This window comes from Oncorhynchus gorbuscha, linkage group LG16 (genome assembly GCF_021184085.1).
Source record: "Oncorhynchus gorbuscha isolate QuinsamMale2020 ecotype Even-year linkage group LG16, OgorEven_v1.0, whole genome shotgun sequence".
NCBI lineage: Eukaryota > Metazoa > Chordata > Actinopteri > Salmoniformes > Salmonidae > Oncorhynchus > Oncorhynchus gorbuscha.
This window is the reverse complement of record NC_060188.1, coordinates 62,481,746-62,500,211: the sequence shown is the minus strand read 5'-3', so window position 1 is coordinate 62,500,211 and position 18,466 is coordinate 62,481,746. Positions and strand designations below refer to the sequence as shown.

The window sequence follows — 18,466 nt, the reverse complement described above, 5'->3', positions numbered from 1 at the left end:
GAATATGTACATAAGGATATATGAATGAGTGATGGTACAGAGCAGCATACAGTAGATGGTATCGAGTACAGTATATACATATGAGATGAGTGTGTAGACAAAGTAAACAAAGTGGCATAGTTAAAGTGGCTAGTGATACATGTATTACATAAGGATGCAGTCGATGATGTAGAGTACAGTATATACACATGAGATGAATAATGTAGGGTAAGTAACATATAAGGTAGCATTGTTTAAAGTGGCTAGTGATATATTTACATCATTTCCCATTATTAAAATGGCTGGAGTTGGGTCAGTGTCAATGACAGTGTGTTGGCAGCAGCCACTCAATGTTAGTGGTGGCTGTTTAACAGTCTGATGGCCTTGAGATAGAAGCTGTTTTTTTATCTTTCTTTCGGTCCCAGCTTTGATGCACCTGTATGACCTTACCTTCTGGATGATAAATATGAACAGGCAGTGGTTCAGGTGGTTGATGTCCTTGATCTTTATGTAACAACGGGTGGTGTAGGTGTCCTGGAGGGCAGGTAGTTTGCCCCCGGTGATGCGTTGTGCAGACCTCACTACCCTCTTGGTCTACACGGACATGTTCTGGCCTGGTTTAGGTCTTATCTGTCGGAAAGATATCAGTTTGTCTCTGTGAATGGTTTGTCCTCTGACAAATCAACTGTACATTTCAGTGTTCCTCAAGGTTCTGTTTTAGGACCACTATTGTTTTCACTATATATTTTACCTCTTGGGGATGTTATTATAAATAATGTAAACTTTCACTGCTATGCGGATGACACACAGCTGTACATTTCAATGAAACATGGTGAAGCACCAAAATTGCCCTCGGCTAAAGTCATGTGTTTCAGACATAAGGAAGTGGATGGCTGCAAACTTTCTACTATTAAACTCGGACAAAACAGAGATGCTTGTTCTAGGTCCCAAGAAACAAAGAGATCTTCTGTTGAATCTGACAATTAATCTTAATGGTTGTACAGTCGTCTCAAATAAAACTGTGAAGGACACAAAGTCGCGTTACTCTGAGACCCTGAGGGTTATTTTGAAGAACACATCAAGACCATTTTTGGAACATTTGCTTTTTTCCATCTATTGCAAAAATCAGAAACTTTCTGTCCAAAAATGATGCAGAAAAATTAATCCATGCTTTTGTCACTTTAGGTTAGACTACTGCAATGCTCTATTTTCCGGCTTGTAAAGCACTAAATAAACTTCAGTTAGTGCTAAATACGGCTGCTAGAATCCTGACTAGAACCAAAAAATTTGATCATATTACTCCAGTGCTAGCCTCTACACTGGCTTCCTGTCAAAGCAAGGGCTGATTTCAAGGTTTTACTGCTAACCTACAAAGCATTACATGGGCTTGCTCCTACCTTGATCTCTGATTTGGTCCTGCCGTACATACCAAATACGTATTTACGGTCACAAGACGTAGGCCTGTAATTGTCCCTAGAATTTCTAAGCAAACAGCTGGAGGCAGGGCTTTCTCCTATAGAGCTCATTTTTATGGAACGGTCTGCCTACCCATGTCAGAGACGCAAACAGTCTCAACCTTTAAGTCTTTACTGAAGACTCATCTCTTCAGTGGGTCATATGATTGAGTGTAGTCTGGCCCAGGAGTGGGAAGGTGAACGGAAGGCTCTGGAGCAACGAACCGCCCTTGCTGTCTCTGCCTGGCCGGTTCCCCTTTTCCACTGGGATTCTCTGCCTCTAGCCCTGTTACGGGGCTGAGTCACTGGCTTGCTGGGGCTCTCTGAATGCCGTCCCTGGGGGGTTAGCTGGGTGGGTTGATTCACTGTTGTGGTCGGCCTGTCTGGGTCCCCCCTTATTGTAAAATGTGGAGATCTTTGTGGGCTATACTGGCCTTGTCTCAGGATGGTAAGTTGGTGGTTGAAGATTTCCCTCTAGTGGTGTGGGGGCTGTGCTTTGGCAAAGTGGGTGGGGTTATATCCTTCCTGTTTGGCCCTGTCCGGGGTGTCCTCGGATGGGGCCACAGTTCCTGACCCCTCCTGTCTCAGCCTCCAGTATTTATGCTGCAGTAGTTTATGTGTCGGGGCTAAAGTTTGTTTATCTGGAGTACTTCTCCTGTCACTATTCGGTGTCCTGATGTTAATCTAAGTGTGCGTTCTCTAATTCTCTCCTTCTCTCTTTCTTTCTCTCTCTCGGAGGACCTGAGCCCTAGAACCATGCCCCAGGACTACCTGACATGATGACTCCTTGCTGTCCCCAGTCCACCTGGCCATGCTGCTGCTCCAGTTTCAACTGGCCTGGGCCCTAGGACCATGTCCCAGGACTACCTGACATGAGGACTCCTTGCTGTCCCCAGTCCACCTGGCCATGCTCCTGCTCCAGTTTCAACTGTTCTGCCTTACTATTATTCAACCATGCTGGTCATTTATGAACATTTGAACATCTTGGCCACGTTCTGTTATAATCTCCACATGACAGCCGGAAGAGGACTAAGCCACCCCACATATGCTCTCTCTAATTCTCTCTTTCTTTCTCTCTCTCCCAGGACCTGAGCCCTGGCTGGACCGTGCCCCAGGACTACCTGACATGATGGCTCCTTGCTGTCCCCAGTCCACCTGACTGTGCTGGTGCTCCAGTTTCAACTGTTCTGCCTTATTATTATTTGACCATGCTGGTCATTTATGAACATTTGAACATCTTGGTCATGTTCTGTTATAATCTCTACCCGCACAGCCAGGAGGACTGGCCACCCCACATAGCCCGGTTCCTCTCTAGGTTTCTTCCTAGGTTTTGGCCTTTCTAGGGAGTTTTTCCTAGCCACCTTTTTACACCTGCATTGTTTGCTGTTTGGGGTTTTAGGCTGGGTTTCTGTACAGCACTTTGAGATATCAGCTGACGTACGAAGGGCTATATAAATAAATTTGATTTGGAGAGCCTTACGGTTGAGGGCGGAGCAGTTGCCGTACCAGGCGGTGATACAGCCCGCCAGGATGCTCTCGATTGTGCATCTGTAGAAGTTTGTGAGTGCTTTTGGTGACAAGCCGAATTTCTTCAGCCTCCTGAGGTTGAATAGGCGCTGCTGCGCCTTCTTCACGACGCTGTCAGTGTGAGTGGACCAATTCAGTTTGATGTGTATGCCGAGGAACTTAAAACTAGCTACCCTCTCCACTACTGTTCCATCGATGTGGATAGGGGGGTGTTCCCTCTGCTGTTTCCTGAAGTCCACAATCATTACACTGGTGACTGAGAATGAATGGCTACTTTGACTTATATTTTTCTGTAAAAATGTACAGAGAAATGTACATGACATTTTACAGTGTCACCATGTTGCTGTTTGAGTCAGAAGGTAAAACATTGAAGGTCCGAGCTGATCACTTTAGTCAAGTCATTGACTAGTCTTTTAAAGTGTGCTGCGTTCCAGTGGTGGAAAAAGTCACCAATTTTCATACTTGAGTAAAGGTACTGTAAAAGTTATTGCCCAGTAAAATCCCATATTTGCTAAAATATAAGCCTCAATTATTTCAAATTCCTTATTAATCCAACCATATGGCACCATTTTCTTTACAGATAGCGAGGGGCACGCTCCAACACTCATAATTTACAAATGAAGTGTTTAGTGAGTCTGCCAGGTCAGAGACAGTAGGGATGACCAGGGATGTTGTCTTGATAAGTGTGTGAATTAGATTATTTTCCAGGCCTAAAGCATTGAAAATGTATGGAGTAAACAATACAATTTTATTTAGTAAAAGTAGTGAAGTAAAAGTACAGACACCCAAAACACTACTTAACACTGCTGCATTCTGGGGCAAAAAAAAGACTTGTGGCTACAATACAACTACATGAACTTTACAAAAATCATGAACAAAAGTCATGAAATGTTGACTTCAAGTCTCTACAGTTGTGCTTCAACTTCATTCTGAAGCCATTACATGCATTGTGGGGCTCTATTGTCAACCAATCATTAGGGTGTTTTTGTTTGACCCATGCAAACAAAGACATGACAAACGTGATTTAATAATGTACACATATGATTCCAGTTATGGGTGTTGGAGACATGTTTATTTCTACATTACAATGAAAACCTTTTAAAAACAATGGCAACACTGCCATGTTGATCTGAGCGCTGCTGTCGCCCATACACCTTCGACTTTTGTCCTTACCACACAAATGCGGCCATTGACTTGATTTCACCCACAAAAACTAAACGAGAGAATAGCCAGCTCTCGACTACAACTGATTAGAGGTTCATCTCAATGACTTAACTTTTTAGATGGGCAAAGCCAGCATAAGTGTGCCACAAGCCTGGACAACCCTGTATGACATTGTAAATACAGTGCACAGGATACAGTCAAACGTGGAATTGTCCAAGTGTGGATAATCCTCATGATAAGATGCTCCACCTGCAGAGCAGGGATGTTTTTCTCTCTCCACGAGGTATAAAGTATTTCTGGTCCAGAGGGACAGTGATCCCTCAACAATAGTTCAAAGGTATAGAAGGTGACCTGGTTTTCACCGAAGATAGTACTCAATGGCAGCAGAGAAGGCAGCGAAACCACCACATCCCAGCACGCCAGCCTTCGCCCCAGCTATAAGATAGAAGGGAGACAATCTTTCAACAAAATTATATTAATGCATGAGACATTTGAACTGACAAATTAAGTAGATAACTCACCTCGAAATCCTATTGCTCCCCCAGTAACACAACCACTGTAGACAGCGTTCTTCCAGTCTGACTTCCCCCTGTGCTGTAATGTAAAATACACCACAAGGGGTCAGTATAAGACTGACAATACAGTATTTCCAGTAGATGTCTTCACGGTTTCAACAGACCCAACATTCCAAGATCAAATTCTGACTTGTGTCTCGGATCTGGGTCAGTTCTGATATAATTGCTACAGGTCTCAGGAATGTGTAATTAAAACTGATTTACCGACTGGACCCGTCCTCTTAATTTAATGTTTGTGTGATGAACTGCACAAGCTTGTTATCTTTGTCAGCCAATTGCAATTCAATGAACTGCATTGCTTATGTCCAGCTGAAACTGGTTCCGGCAGCTCACCTCATGTGCGCCTGCTGCGGAGGAGAGAGAGCGAGTAAAAGGAGCCATGGCCACTATTGATTGAACATGTCTTTATAATGTAGCAAACAAAGATGAGAAACGTTGGCGTGGACAAATGAACTGTGTGCAACTCGCCATTCAGGTTTGATGCAATTTTCTGCAATTCATGTATTTATTATCAATTGTTTAGTCATTATAAAATGATTGAATCATCTAATATCAGTTCTTTAGCCTATGCAAAAAGTTTCATTTTGATGAGACATTCTCATTGGCTAAATTAAGTTATTTTAAATGTTGTGCTCCATATTTACTTTAAGGTTAAAAGTAGGCCTGTTGTAAAGTCAATTGCGTTAGTCTATTGCTGTCATTCGTTGGGTAGGCCTACGGTAGTCCTTTGTTGGTAATGTTAAGGTTTCATTCTGTTGAGCCATTTTCTTTGGCCAAATTAAAGTTCCGGCTGTAATGTTGTGTTTACCGCAATATAACAGAATGACTGGTAGCCCTACTATGTTACTCACAAACCATGAAAAGGAAAGACAAAAAAGGCCAGATGCAAATTTAATACCGCAATATAATAAATAACTTGTTAGTATTTTCCCTATAAACATTGACTAGAGTTGCTTTTGATATTACCCTAATAAATGTTAAGCAACTTTTGTGAAGGTTTGGTATGGTTATTATTAATCTTAGCTAGGCTACTGCAGGCCTATGATATGAATGTAGTGTGCACCAGCACTACAACTGACTCCGACAGTTGAACTTTGAGGTGAGGAAGAAAGTTCTAGGCCTACCAGAGTTACTCCTTTAATCTAAAAATATAATACTTTAAAAATATTCTGATTGAAAATTAACAAATGAGCCTCCTATATGCCTATATCTGTATAGCAGTAGTAGCCTATTATCAGGGAGTCATACTAAGACCAAGATCTCTTTTACAGATGAATCCTGAATTACAGAAAATTAACACATCAATCAACCTCTGTCTCTAGGCTTAAGCTTGTCTCACACACACACACACACACACACACACACACACACACACACACACACACACACACACACACACACACACACACACACACACACACACACACACACACACACACACACACACACACACACACACACACACACACACAATACCCTGATGCATTTAATGCTCAAATCTCCAACCACTAAACTGGGAGTTAGACTTGTTTTAGGAAAGTAAAAACCAATAAAATAGACTGAAGTTTTGAATATGTTGAACATAACTTTGTGGTTTGTGCTTACATATGATTTGTTGATGACAACGTTAAAGGTCCTGCAAGTTGTCCAAACATAACAGGCCGTCTCATGCTAGTGATGCTTTTACACGCTTGCCAGAATAAAGATGGTCCTAGTGCTTAGTTTCAATAGCTCTTAACTTCCTCCGGTCCACTGACAATCAACAGACTACTTTCAATTTGCTACTCTCTTAGTTAGCATATTATTACTATTTTCTGATGCATTTCAGCAGAAAAAAAGGATCAGAATCATCCTACCGATTCAATGATGCACTCTGTGCAGGAGAACATTGCCCCAATGACAGCAAAGTTTTTGGCGTAGGACATTCCCCTCTGGCCCATGTCTTTGAGAACCTCTCTGGCCGTGGGTGTTCTCATGGGGTCTTTGGGGTCAAATCCCACGTTGGTGTCTATACCAGCCGTGAACACACCAAATGCTCCCCCAAGAACAAACCCTTTAGAGAAAAGTGTCACAAGATTGTGTTAGCTACAGCAACTATGGAAATAGTACTGTTACTACTATACCTTAGTGAGAATGAGCAATATTATAGACAGCAAGGGAGAGTGAGTGGCTCATCTCATCAGTAAGTTACCAACACGTTAAAAGATCAATAACTTGGAACAACTATGTGCATTATAAATTGTTGGACTCCTGCATGCAGAGAGAAGCTAGTGTACCTACTGTACTGTAGCTGCAATCAGCTGTCACCATGAGGTAAATGTACGTTGCAATTTAGCCTCTATTGCTCGGTCGTCCATGGATGGACAAAGCTAGAGACTAGTTGCAACTGTGAAGGGTACAGTAACTCATGCAAATGCATGACACATTTTTAATATTGTCGACAATAGTGAAAGACTGGCTAACCTCCAACACAGGCCAACACCGCTTTGAAAGCACAGCTCTCCATTCCCTGTTCGATCATCTTCTGGTCGTCGGTTTTCATGGGATTGGGAAGACCCCCCATAACGGTCGGATTCAGATCCTTAATTGGCCTCTTCTCCCCGATGAGGTGCTCCAGGACCATGCTGTACTGAAATGTTGAACCTTCATAGCTCCGATCACCCGAGGTTGAGGCTTGAGTGTCCGACACAGGGGCATTTCCACTACCTACCGTCGCCGCCATGATGAGTGTGTGCGGCTGGTAAATTCAAGAGGTTATTATAAACGGTGGATTCGCCAAATGCATGACAGCTTGAGGTCAAATATATTTATTCCGCATGAAAAAACAATGAAGTTTATGGAATAATGGTCATGGACCAATAACATAGACAAACATAGACATTATGTATTGTTGTTTGAGAAATTATTTGTCAATATATAAGATTTGCACGTTTTCTTTTACTTGCTTTAGCGTGCAAGTGAAGTGCAAATGAGTCTACCTATATATTAGCAGATTCGACAAAGTCAGATCAATGCGTTTCTAAGTAATGGACTGTCTTCATGAATGCTATCTTGAATATAACCATATCATCTTAAAGTCTTAGATCAGTATTGTCACAACACTTCTCATTTGACTTGAAAATATATTTTTATCTCTGCAGGAAATACACGAGGAGGGTGTCGATTTAATACAAATGTTATCATGAGGAGAAGATAGTTCTCAAGTGAACACACTGTTGAAATACGACATTACCCAGAAGTCTTTGTAAATGCAGACACTGCACCAAACTCGCGCGCTCCACCTGCAGGCACATCCACGCGCGACGCTAGCCCCACCATCGACATCACCACACCACACATCACACAAACGAGCGCACCAGAGGCAGAGTTTGAAAAGAACAGGTGAGGGGAAATATTTATATTATTTTGCCGAAAATATATATTTTCAATCAGCACTGATAATATGAACCTTTTTTAAAACTATTTATTCATTTACGTTGCTCAAGTTTGGTGAGGCTGTGAGAGTCGTTATGAAGACAGGTTGGATAGCAGTACAGTAGTTAGTGCATTTCACAGCAATTTTGATCAACGACTAGGTGTTTGTCTCGTGACAGCCACTGTCCCATCTGTGACTGTACCTTCAGCTGATGGCTATTTTATATTAACCCGTGTTTAAAAAATGTATGGTCAACTCGCGTCGACATGTTGTTCATTGCCACATCTTACAGTTAGAGAATGCTGCAGTCAGACAGACTTGTGTGATGGTAAAGCTGAGTCAGCCGAAGACATCTGTCATGAATGTTTGCGGACTGGGTGGAGGTGGATGCATGTGCACTGTTACCATTGTGGACTCTGGTGTCTCTTCTCATTTGTGTGTCTGTTTGAAGTTCAACAGGATGTTGTTTTCTGTGTCTGCTGCTGCCTCCACCAGTACATTTGGTTACGTAGAAAAACACCCTCCTGCTTACATCAATAGGCTAGCTTTTCCAAGCTTACTCAGTGACTATGCAGCAACAACGAATGACAAATAAATAATTGAGTACGCATAGTGCTCACCAATTAGCAACTATTCCAGAATGTTAAAAAAAAATAGATCACATCACACTTTCACAGTGAATGAGTACGATTATGAAGCCCAGAGTTTGATTATCCTGTAGTAAACAATTATGGTGTCCATGTAGCCTATAGCCTAATGCCCAAATTCTTATAAATTGCTTAAGAAATCATCATCATCCAATCAATTATTTCATATACATGGAAGTAATTAGGCCTACATATTTTCTGTTGCGATTTTAAGTTAACACAGTTTTCAAATGTGTAATTACAGTTCTCAACAACTTCGATTGTAGACTCGACTGATGCTTTAGAAAACCCTCCACATGCTACTTATTGTTGGTTACCGTACGGCTGCCATTTGTTCCTAATTAGGGCTACAGTATACGTGTAGCAGCCAAAGCTGAGGCTTTGTTGTGTTTAGACTAGCTATCAGTGAAAGTTTGCTGTTTATTTATTTAATAAATCAGCAAGTGGTTCATTATGGTAGACGTCGTTATGACTGAGCGACTGTGTGCTGCACTGGCTCTACCACAGTCAGCTGTAGCCCTATTACATTTATCTGCTTATAAACTACACAGTCAAAGCATTCAAGCTCAGTCAAATGACTGTCTCAAAACGATGCTTAGGCCTAAACTAATAAACGGCGGCAATTTTGGTATTGGTTTACTGTGTGTGTCATGTATTTTATTTGAATCATCTTGTGTTTCTATTCTTTATCGTTGGGAAGGGCTTGTAAGCAAGCATTTCACGGTAGGTCTACACCAGTTGTATTCGGCGCATGTGACAAATACAATTTGATTTGATTAATGAGAAAGATAGATTTATGGGAAAGTTAGCCCAGCCTAACAACTAGACCGCTATTTGATTGGATTACATTAAATGTTTTTAAGAGGTTAACAAGCAAGCAGTGGGCCATCATGTCATTTGTCATTCACACACATACATTTATACTGGAAGGGGATAGGCATATATAATGGAAAACAAATGACATCTTTCAGTTCTACACTCCCCTAATTATTCCTTTGATGGTACTAAAGCAATATAAGGGAGAAAATAACTATGAGTAAATCGTTCCTCCTCTTAAAGTTATGCAATAGCTATTTGTATGTAATTACACCCCTTGTTTTGTCATGGCCAACCTTCCAAGAAATAGAAATAGCTAGAAGAGATCTGTCTCTGGCTGATGGCTGGGCTGTGTTCAGAACACACTGACAGCTAACTCAGCAGAGAGGTTGTATGTCCTATGTCAGCAGAAGGACCAGGCAGATCCCAGGTAGAACTCTTTGGGGTTCCGTGTAGAACCCTTTCCACAGAGGGTTCTACATGGAACCCAAAATAGATCTACCTGGAACCCAAAAGGGTTCTCCTATGGGAACTTCCCCAGAAGCCTTTTGGAACCTTTTTTTCTAAGGCCTTACATGGAACCACACACAATAGTGCAGTAGCCTAATAAGTACACTAACAAGAAAGCAGTAGCCTAGTTGTAATTTAATTTTGCACTCTGGTTTTATTTTGCAGGAGAAAAAAGGGCCCCATGTTATACAGAAAAGTGCGTATGTCCTCTTAGGGTTTTACTCCATCTCTCTCTAGGCTTTGATGATTATTGGCATTAAATTTGATGGAGGCGAGGGAGAATGCAGCTCACCTGGTCTCCCAGTCTACTCCTGTACTCTGTGTGCTGCTGAGAGAGCCCTAGATTGTGTGTCCTCACAGGGTGTCCTGTCCTCACAGGGCCAGAAAGAGAGCAGTGAAGCTGTTTCTCAGTCACATCCCCATAATGGTCCCCAGTGACTGTGCTGCGCCTGCGCTCTACTGCTGAGCTCGTTACCAACGATTCTCTCACTGGGGGACTGGAGCCGCTATAAATAGCCTCCAGTAGGTCTCTGGTGAGCAGGGCGGAGTGGGGGAGGGGGGGGTTATTGACTGGAGTGTCCTGACTGTCCACCTGCGTCCTCATTCCTCTGTTACGGTCCAAAGCTAAGGGTGACTTTTCCAGGGTGTGTGTGTGTGTGTGTGTGTGTGTGTGTGTGTGTGTGTGTGTGTGTGTGTGTGTGTGTGTGTGTGTGTGTGTGTGTGTGTGTGTGTGTGTGTGTGTGTGTGTGTGTGTGTGTGTGTGTGTGTGTGTGTGTGTGTGTGTGTGTGTGTGTGTGTGTGTGTGTGTCACAGAACACCATGTGGCCTCATTTGAAATGGGATGTCAAGGTCTCAGCTGTATAGGCTAGCTGCTGTTCCACAAAGTCAAAATTCCTGATTCAAGAACGCGCTCTAGTATCGCTGACCTCGATTTACCTAGCCTACTTTTTGGTATGCGACTGAAGACTATATTTTTTTATCACAGCTTTATCAGTGTGTGTGCATGTGCAATGTGTAGGCTACACGTATGTGTGTGAATTATATAAAGTGGGGAGATGGATGAGGGGGAGATCCATTGGTGTCACCTTCCACATTTGCAGCAGGCAAGCATGCAGTCAGTCAGGCAGGGCGAGGGGCAAACACTGCAGTGCTATAATCCCCATACATGGGGATGCACTCACTGCACAGAGCTCTCAGTACACACGGACAGAATACATTCATACTGCATACACGATGCAGCACTGAAAATTCAGGCCGTACACAGCAGACTCTGTCAGAGACTGCAGCTCATGATTTCTTCGATTAAGTGCATACTTACACTGCTGATTGAAGAATGGCAAAGTGCAGGGAGACCTAGTGCCCAATAATTTATACACTAGATGACTGATATGGGGGAGCTGTGTTGGCGCCACCGTGCCTCCATCACTCCCTCACCATTGTAAATTATATTCTACATTCGTTTTTGCCACATTTATTCTATTACAGAGACCTTAATGTAGGTTGTCCAATCAAAAACGCATCTTTTAACCAATGGGTAAAATAATGAATAATAATAATTAGTCCTCTAAGAAAACCAATGGTCCAACCTCATGTCTCTGTCATAATCCGTTCAAAAGTTCTTTACATTTTTTTTACCTATTAGGATGGCCAAAATTAGGGTGACTAAATCAATGGAGGCCAGAGGAAAAAAAGTGTACAAAAATCAGGAAAATAGCATTGGGTCAGCTTGGCTCGATGTTGGGCGAGAATGAAGGCTAACTGACAGGCTTTCTATTGAACTCATCATCTTTGTGCTTGAATCCGGAGGACATAAAACAATATAGAGGTAAGATGTAAATCTATTTTAAGGCATTTCATTTTTTCATATTTTAATATACACTTTTAATATTAATATGAAATTCCTGTTCTTTTTAGAAGATTTCTCACAAAGACAAGCGTATTAGTGAAATGTCAACGGAGCACTGAGTGTACCGCAAGATTTTTATTTTAAAATTTGGCTTTTTGCAACCCTTGGAAACAACTTAGCATATGACCACCACCACAACATGTAAAATCCTCAAAAGTCACAGTGAGAAAGCAGAACCACTCTATCAATAGAGCTTGGTGCTTATTATTAGATGTATCAGGTTACGAAATCTGACTTTTTGGATGTAATGTTAATGACATGTTAGAGAAAGTCCCAACTGAACGATTCAGAACATGAAGAATCATATTTGACTTGGTAAAATGTATTTTATAAAATAAGGAAGTGGAATTTCAGGACTGGGACTAAATATTAGCCGCCCAGGCTCTTTAACAGACCAGGATGCTTAGAGACTTACACAGCAACACAAATGTAACTTACTTTACTTTATGTAGTCTGTTATAATAACTAAATGATGTGGCAGTTTTGTTTGCATTGGCAGATTCTGTTTTGTTTGTTTTGGCTCTTGTGTCAACTGATTGCCATTTATCTACAATTAACTACTCAAGTCCAATTAGGCCTACACCACTCTGCCTGTACTGAATAGAATCCCTAGGATCTTAATTAGTGCCACTTTCAATTTCATGATGAGCTTAATGAAATTGCTATTGTCATCCCTTCTCCCCTCACACAAGACACACACACATGATGCAGTGCTATTTGAAAGCAACTATCTCTGAGTTATCTGTGCCCATGAGGTTAGGCCTGGTCTGCATACCGTTGATCTAGGAGCCTCGAGGAGCCTCTAATTGCAAAGATAAGGGCAGCTGGGCAGAAGGGAGTTGGGACAGGCGCTGGTTTGGCAGTCAGACTGGCGGGAAACAGTTGCACCTCTCATGCTAGATTAGAGTCTCTCTGAGAAGTCCTTGTGCATGCTTCTGAGTGCAGTTTGGATAGCAGCTTGCAGGGTCTCCGGCATCTTACTGTAGGAAACAAAGAAAGGTAAGGGTTAAGCGCAGTCTCCATTTGTCATCTAATTAGTGTTCTCCATACTGTCCACATTAGTTAATGTGTAGTTACTGATAGTCATTTGATTTAACAGTGTTCATGTGAAAATAACAAACACATTTCTTAACTGAATAATTCTACCTCTTTTGGTGAACATACCCAGAGAACAATGCCATTTTAGTCTATGTACTCAGCATTGCAAACAGTAAGAGGAAATGTATTTCTCTATTCAGTAAGACAATAGCCGACAATCTCTTTGAGAGGATGGATAAATTGACAAAGTGAGAAGGTGCTGGTCTGACTCTCCTCTCCAGGGGCCTCATTTATCAACCATGCGTACATTTCTCACCAAAATCTGGCATACGTGGAGATTCAAGGATTTGCATTTGCAACAAATTACTGGGATTGATCAATCTGTCACAGAACAAATACAGTTGTATAGTCGGAAGTTTACATACACCTTAGCCAAATACATTTAAACTCAGTTTTTCACAATTCCTGATATTTAATCCTAGTAAAAAATGCACTGTCTTAGGTCAGTTAGGATCACCACTTTATTTTAAGAATGTGAAATGTCAGAATAATAGTAGAGCATGATTTATTTCAGTTTTAATTTATTTCATCACATTCCCAGTGGGTCAGAAGTTTACATACACTCAATTAGTATTTGGTAGCATTACCTTTAAATTGTTTAACTTGGGTCAAATGTTTTGGGTAGCCTTTCACAAGCTTTCCACAATAAGTTGGGTGAATTTTGGCTCATTCCTCCTGACAAAGCTGGTGTAACTGAGTCAGGTTTGTAGGCCTCCTTGCTCGCACACGCCTTTTCAGTTTTTCCCACAGATATTCTATAGGATTAATGTCAGGGTTTTGGATGGTGTCCTTCAGGCTTGCAAGCCCCCTTTTTCCTCCAAACATAACGATGGTCATTATGGCCAAACAGTTCTATTTTTGTTTCATCACACTAGAGGACATTTCTCCAAAAAGTACGATCTTTGCCCCATATGCAGTTGCAAACCGTAGTCTGGCTTTTTTATGGCGGTTTGGAGCAGTGGCTTCTTTCTTGCTGAGTGGCCTTTCAGGTTTTGTCGATATAGGACTCGTTTTACTGTGGATATAGATAATTTTGTACCTGTTACCTCCAGCATCTTCACAAGGTCCTTTGTTGTTTTTCTGGGATAGATTTACACTTTTCGCACCAAAGTACGTTAATCTCTAGGAGACAGAACATGTCTCCTTCCTGAGCGGTATGACGGCTGCGTGGTTCCATGGTGTTTATACTTGTGTAGTATTGTTTGTACAGATGAATGTGGTACATTCAGGCATTTGGAAATTGCTCCCAAGGATGAACCAGACTTGTGGAGGTCTAAAATTGAGGAGGTCTAAAATTATTGGCTGATTTATTTTGATTTCCCATGATGTCAATCAAAGAGGCATTGAGTTTGAAGGTTGGCCTTGAAATACATCCACAGGACTCAAATCATGTCAATTGGCCTATCAGAAGCTTCTAAAGCCATGACATAATTTTCCTGGAATTTTCTAAGCTATTTAAAGGCACAGTCAATTTAGTGTATGTGAACTTGAAATAATCTGTCTGTAAACAATTGTTGGAAAATTACTTGTGTCATGCACAAAGTCTTAACTGACTTGCCAAAACTATAGTTTGGTAACAAGAAATTTGTGGAGTGGTTGAAAATTTCCACAAATTTCTATTGAGGTGCGGGGCAGAATGTTTTCAAATGTTTTGCGGTGACAAAAAATGCATTCTGCCCTAGTGCCAAACAATCAGGGCTTGACATTAACTTTTTTAGCCACTTGTAGGACAGATTTTTCCCCTCCAATAAAAGTTATGTAACACCATTGGCCAAAAGGGTGACATATATATATATATATGCCATTTAGCAGACGCTTTTATCCAAAGCGACTTACAGTCATGTGTGCATACATTCTACGTATGGGTGGTCCCGGCGATCGAACCCACTACCCTGGCGTTACAAGCGCCATGCTCTACCAACTGAGCTACAGAAGGACCAAAAAATGAGTGAAGTACATAGGTGGGATGTGAATTAATTTTCTGCATTTGCCCATAGATGATGTTATAACATCCTAGCGGCCATCCCCTAAAATGTTTTATAAAAGGTAAAAAATAAAATAGACTACTACGCATTTGGCTCGCACACTATGGGAGTGACGTGAGGAATCGTGACATTAACAAAATATATTTAGGGAGCCAAATCTTTTCGAATATCCTATTGTACTGTGGTGGCACCAGAGAGATGTGTAGTAGTCTAGGCCTATCTGGCTATCTGTGTTTGGCGAAGCGCGCAGATGGAGGGAGTGACACACAGTCAACAAGCCTTGCTGGCTGTGCATCTTGTGATGGATGGTTTGTAAAGCGTTATGGGCTACAGAGCAACTCTGCTTTCCACATAACTGGATCATTATAAACTGATTCACATGTTTGTGTCATCCTCCTGTCTTATTAGGCCTAGGTTACTATATGCGTTGTAGGTAGGTTGCACATTGCTAAAATAATATGGAAATAGACCTAGGCCAAGTACGCATAATTGTTTTCATAAGCTTTCATCAGCTGTACCCTAAGTTTTATTTTGACTCCTCATTAGATTTTTCCATATTGATATTGTTTGCTCAATTTTGTCTTCTTGTGGTCTAAAATATTTGTCATTCAAAATAAATCTGTGATTGATAATAGCATAGACTCCGACTTTCATAATTATTCCTGTTTAAAAGCTGCAACTTTAGGACATTACACGTTATTAGAATAGTTTGGAAAATGCTCTTCATAACTTTAATTGATCTTAATGTTTTTATGACATTTCAAATAGTAGGATTAGGCTTTTGGTTGTTTGGTTCGCAACGGCAAGGAGGGATGACTTTTTCTGATTTTGCATGTATGCATCATTTATGTCAGATAATGCTTTGCTCAACTGTAAAGTTTGTTCAAATTTCTCATTTGATTTTTATATCTTGCTATTGTTACTTTTATCTCTCTCATTATTACTTTAGGCCTCCCATGTTTTGGGGTTATTGAAAAACAACTTAAATCTTTCGGAGATAGCGTAGCACTCTGTAATATTCATTAATTTGTTTGATGAAATATGAAATAGTGCGGCAGGAGAAATCTAGCATGCATTCAACTGAGAGTCGCTTAATAGGCCTATTCATATCAAATTAAGAGAAAGTATAACATTTGGGCTTCTATAAAATAAGACACCGTAGTGTTCATTATAAAAATAGACTTTGGCTATTGGCCCAGATCATCTGACATTCGAAAGAGAAAAAAACATTTTCTGACCAGATATTTTGTGCTGCTTTGGTGAGACTCTTAGCTCTGTCTATATTGTTCTCTTTCTTTGTGTAAATATAACATATTTATTGAAAAAGGTTTTAGCAAATAGGAATCTAGGCAATTTACTGCTGTGTACTGCCTGATCCAATTCTGATCGTAGTAATTGTTTAATATTGTGATTTCTTTTCTTGTCCATTCGGACAACTGAAATCTATATTCTGGTTGTCCAACATATTTTTCAAGCCAACTTCTGGAAAGCGATCAAATCTTTGAAACAAAACTCCACCTCCTTGTTGCCCCAGCAGGTTTTGACAGCCTCTGGTCCCATGCGGAAGACACATTTCAGTTGAATGCATTCAGTTGTACAACTGACTAGGTATCCCCCTTTCCCTACGAGACAACATTTTAATAACCATTTTGCTTCAGCTGGCCACCTGTTTGAAAGGATAGTCTCTGGAAATTCATCTCATTCCACTAGGGGAGTCCTTAAGTCACTTCAGATGTGTCCAAGTAAACAGGATTACTAGGGAAATCGTTCTTCTTGCAAAGAATGTAAACTCTTAAACTAGTATTTAATCTGATTATCAACAATAATCATATTATTGTGTGCATGTACCCATGCTCGGTGATGTAAAATAAATCCATAGGGGGTGATTTACTTGATTCCTTATTACTGCAGCTCTCTGCCCAACTTATTGCAGAACCATTGACCTATCTTTTTTACTTGACAATTGTTTCTGGTGTTTTCCCTAAGATCCAAAATGAGGCACATGTTCTCCCCCTACATAAAGGAGGAGATCCTTCTGACTTAGATAACTACTAAATGATCTTGCCTTTCCAAAGTTTTAGAATCCCTCTCAGCTAAGAACTTTTTAAACTTCTATTCTTAATGTGCATCAATTCGGTTTTAGACCTGAACATAGTACTATTTCAGCTTGTTTTAGATTATGTGTTAAATTGCTTAGATCATAAAAATCATTGTGCTGCCTTATTTATTGACCTTTCCAAGGCCATCAACACTGTTGACCATCACATTCTCATTCAAAGATGGACTGAAATAGGCCTGTGATTACTGATTACTTTTAGGGGCGACTGCCCCACAATTGCAGTTATCGATGGCAATTTGAATGCACAAAAATACCATGATGAGATCCTAAGGCCCATTGTGAGGCCCATTTTTTTTAAGGCATCTGTGACCAACAGATGCATATTATCTTTATTCTCAGTCATTTGAAATCCATAGATTAGGGCCTAATGGATTAATTTCAATTCACTGATTTCCTCATATGAACTCAATGAAAATGTTGCATGTTGCATTTATATTTTTGTATTAAAAATTAATTAAGTTTATCATAAGACATGAACAGAATGATTCAGTGATTCATATTTCCTGCAACTTTCTGAAGAAGTAACAAGAATCCCCCCTGGCTGTGTATGTGCAGTACATGCAGCTACCACTTTGTGTAGCCGATAGGATACTAATGAAACATCTTCTGGTAGATGGAAAAGCTTTCCCAAAAACCTTCTCAATTAAATGGCAGAATGATATCTGGCAGAATGATATCATGATTATTTGCATAAATCCAGTGGGTATTTGTTTGCAAACTCAACCATCACGTGCTCTACAAAAACACTGCTAAACAACAGCCTCTTGCTAGGTGTGTACTGGAATTAAAGGGTAACTAAAAAATCCCAGACCTCAAAAGTGGTCTTATGATCTAGTTTAAGTATTGATGTGGACTTAGAACATCCAATTGAGTTGTTTTCTATTAAAAAAACTGAAAAACAGGGGGAAATGGAAACCTGGAAAAACGAAACAGAGAACTTCATTTTGGAAAAAGCGGAATCAGGTTTAAAACTTAAATGGATTTTATAGAGCCCTACAGATTGCAACAGCCACTATTAAACATTTGGATGCCGTCTACCATTGCGCCATTTGCTTTATCACAGGTGACAGTTGTAATACTCATCACTGCATCCTATATCAAATGGTTGGCTGGTCAACATTGAAGTCCTGCTCTCGAGCGGCTAGATGTTCTTTACCATTGCTTATTTATAAAACCATCTTAGGCATCACTCCCCCCTATCTTGAGATATCTACTGCAGCCCTCATCCTCCACATACAACACCCGTTCTGCCAGTCACATTCTCTTAAAGG

General features: G+C 40.7%; 2 protein-coding genes across 3 annotated transcripts in view; one reads left to right on the top strand and one right to left on the bottom strand.

Annotated features, from left to right (window-relative positions):
* Positions 1–3,689: 3,689 nt before the first annotated feature.
* timm22 (translocase of inner mitochondrial membrane 22 homolog (yeast)) lies at positions 3,690–7,432 on the bottom strand. The gene is made up of 4 exons (XM_046303620.1): positions 7,163–7,432; positions 6,556–6,752; positions 4,646–4,718; positions 3,690–4,559 (listed from the first exon to the last, which is right to left on the bottom strand). Exons 1-4 carry the CDS (start codon positions 7,419–7,421, stop codon positions 4,483–4,485), a joined length of 606 nt encoding a protein of 201 aa, XP_046159576.1. The 5' UTR covers positions 7,422–7,432; the 3' UTR covers positions 3,690–4,482.
* The window catches only part of LOC123998604 (cytospin-B-like), a 187,965-nt gene continuing 174,594 nt past the window's right edge, over positions 5,096–18,466 (top strand). Inside the window, exon 1 of one of the 2 annotated variants that reach the window (XM_046303616.1) lies at positions 5,096–5,174. In XM_046303616.1, the coding sequence (XP_046159572.1) occupies positions 5,148–5,174 (27 nt within the window). In that variant the 5' untranslated portion in view covers positions 5,096–5,147. Of the gene's footprint in view, positions 5,175–7,997; positions 8,081–18,466 lie in introns of those variants that run through there. The other variant, XM_046303618.1, reaches the window with a different exon arrangement.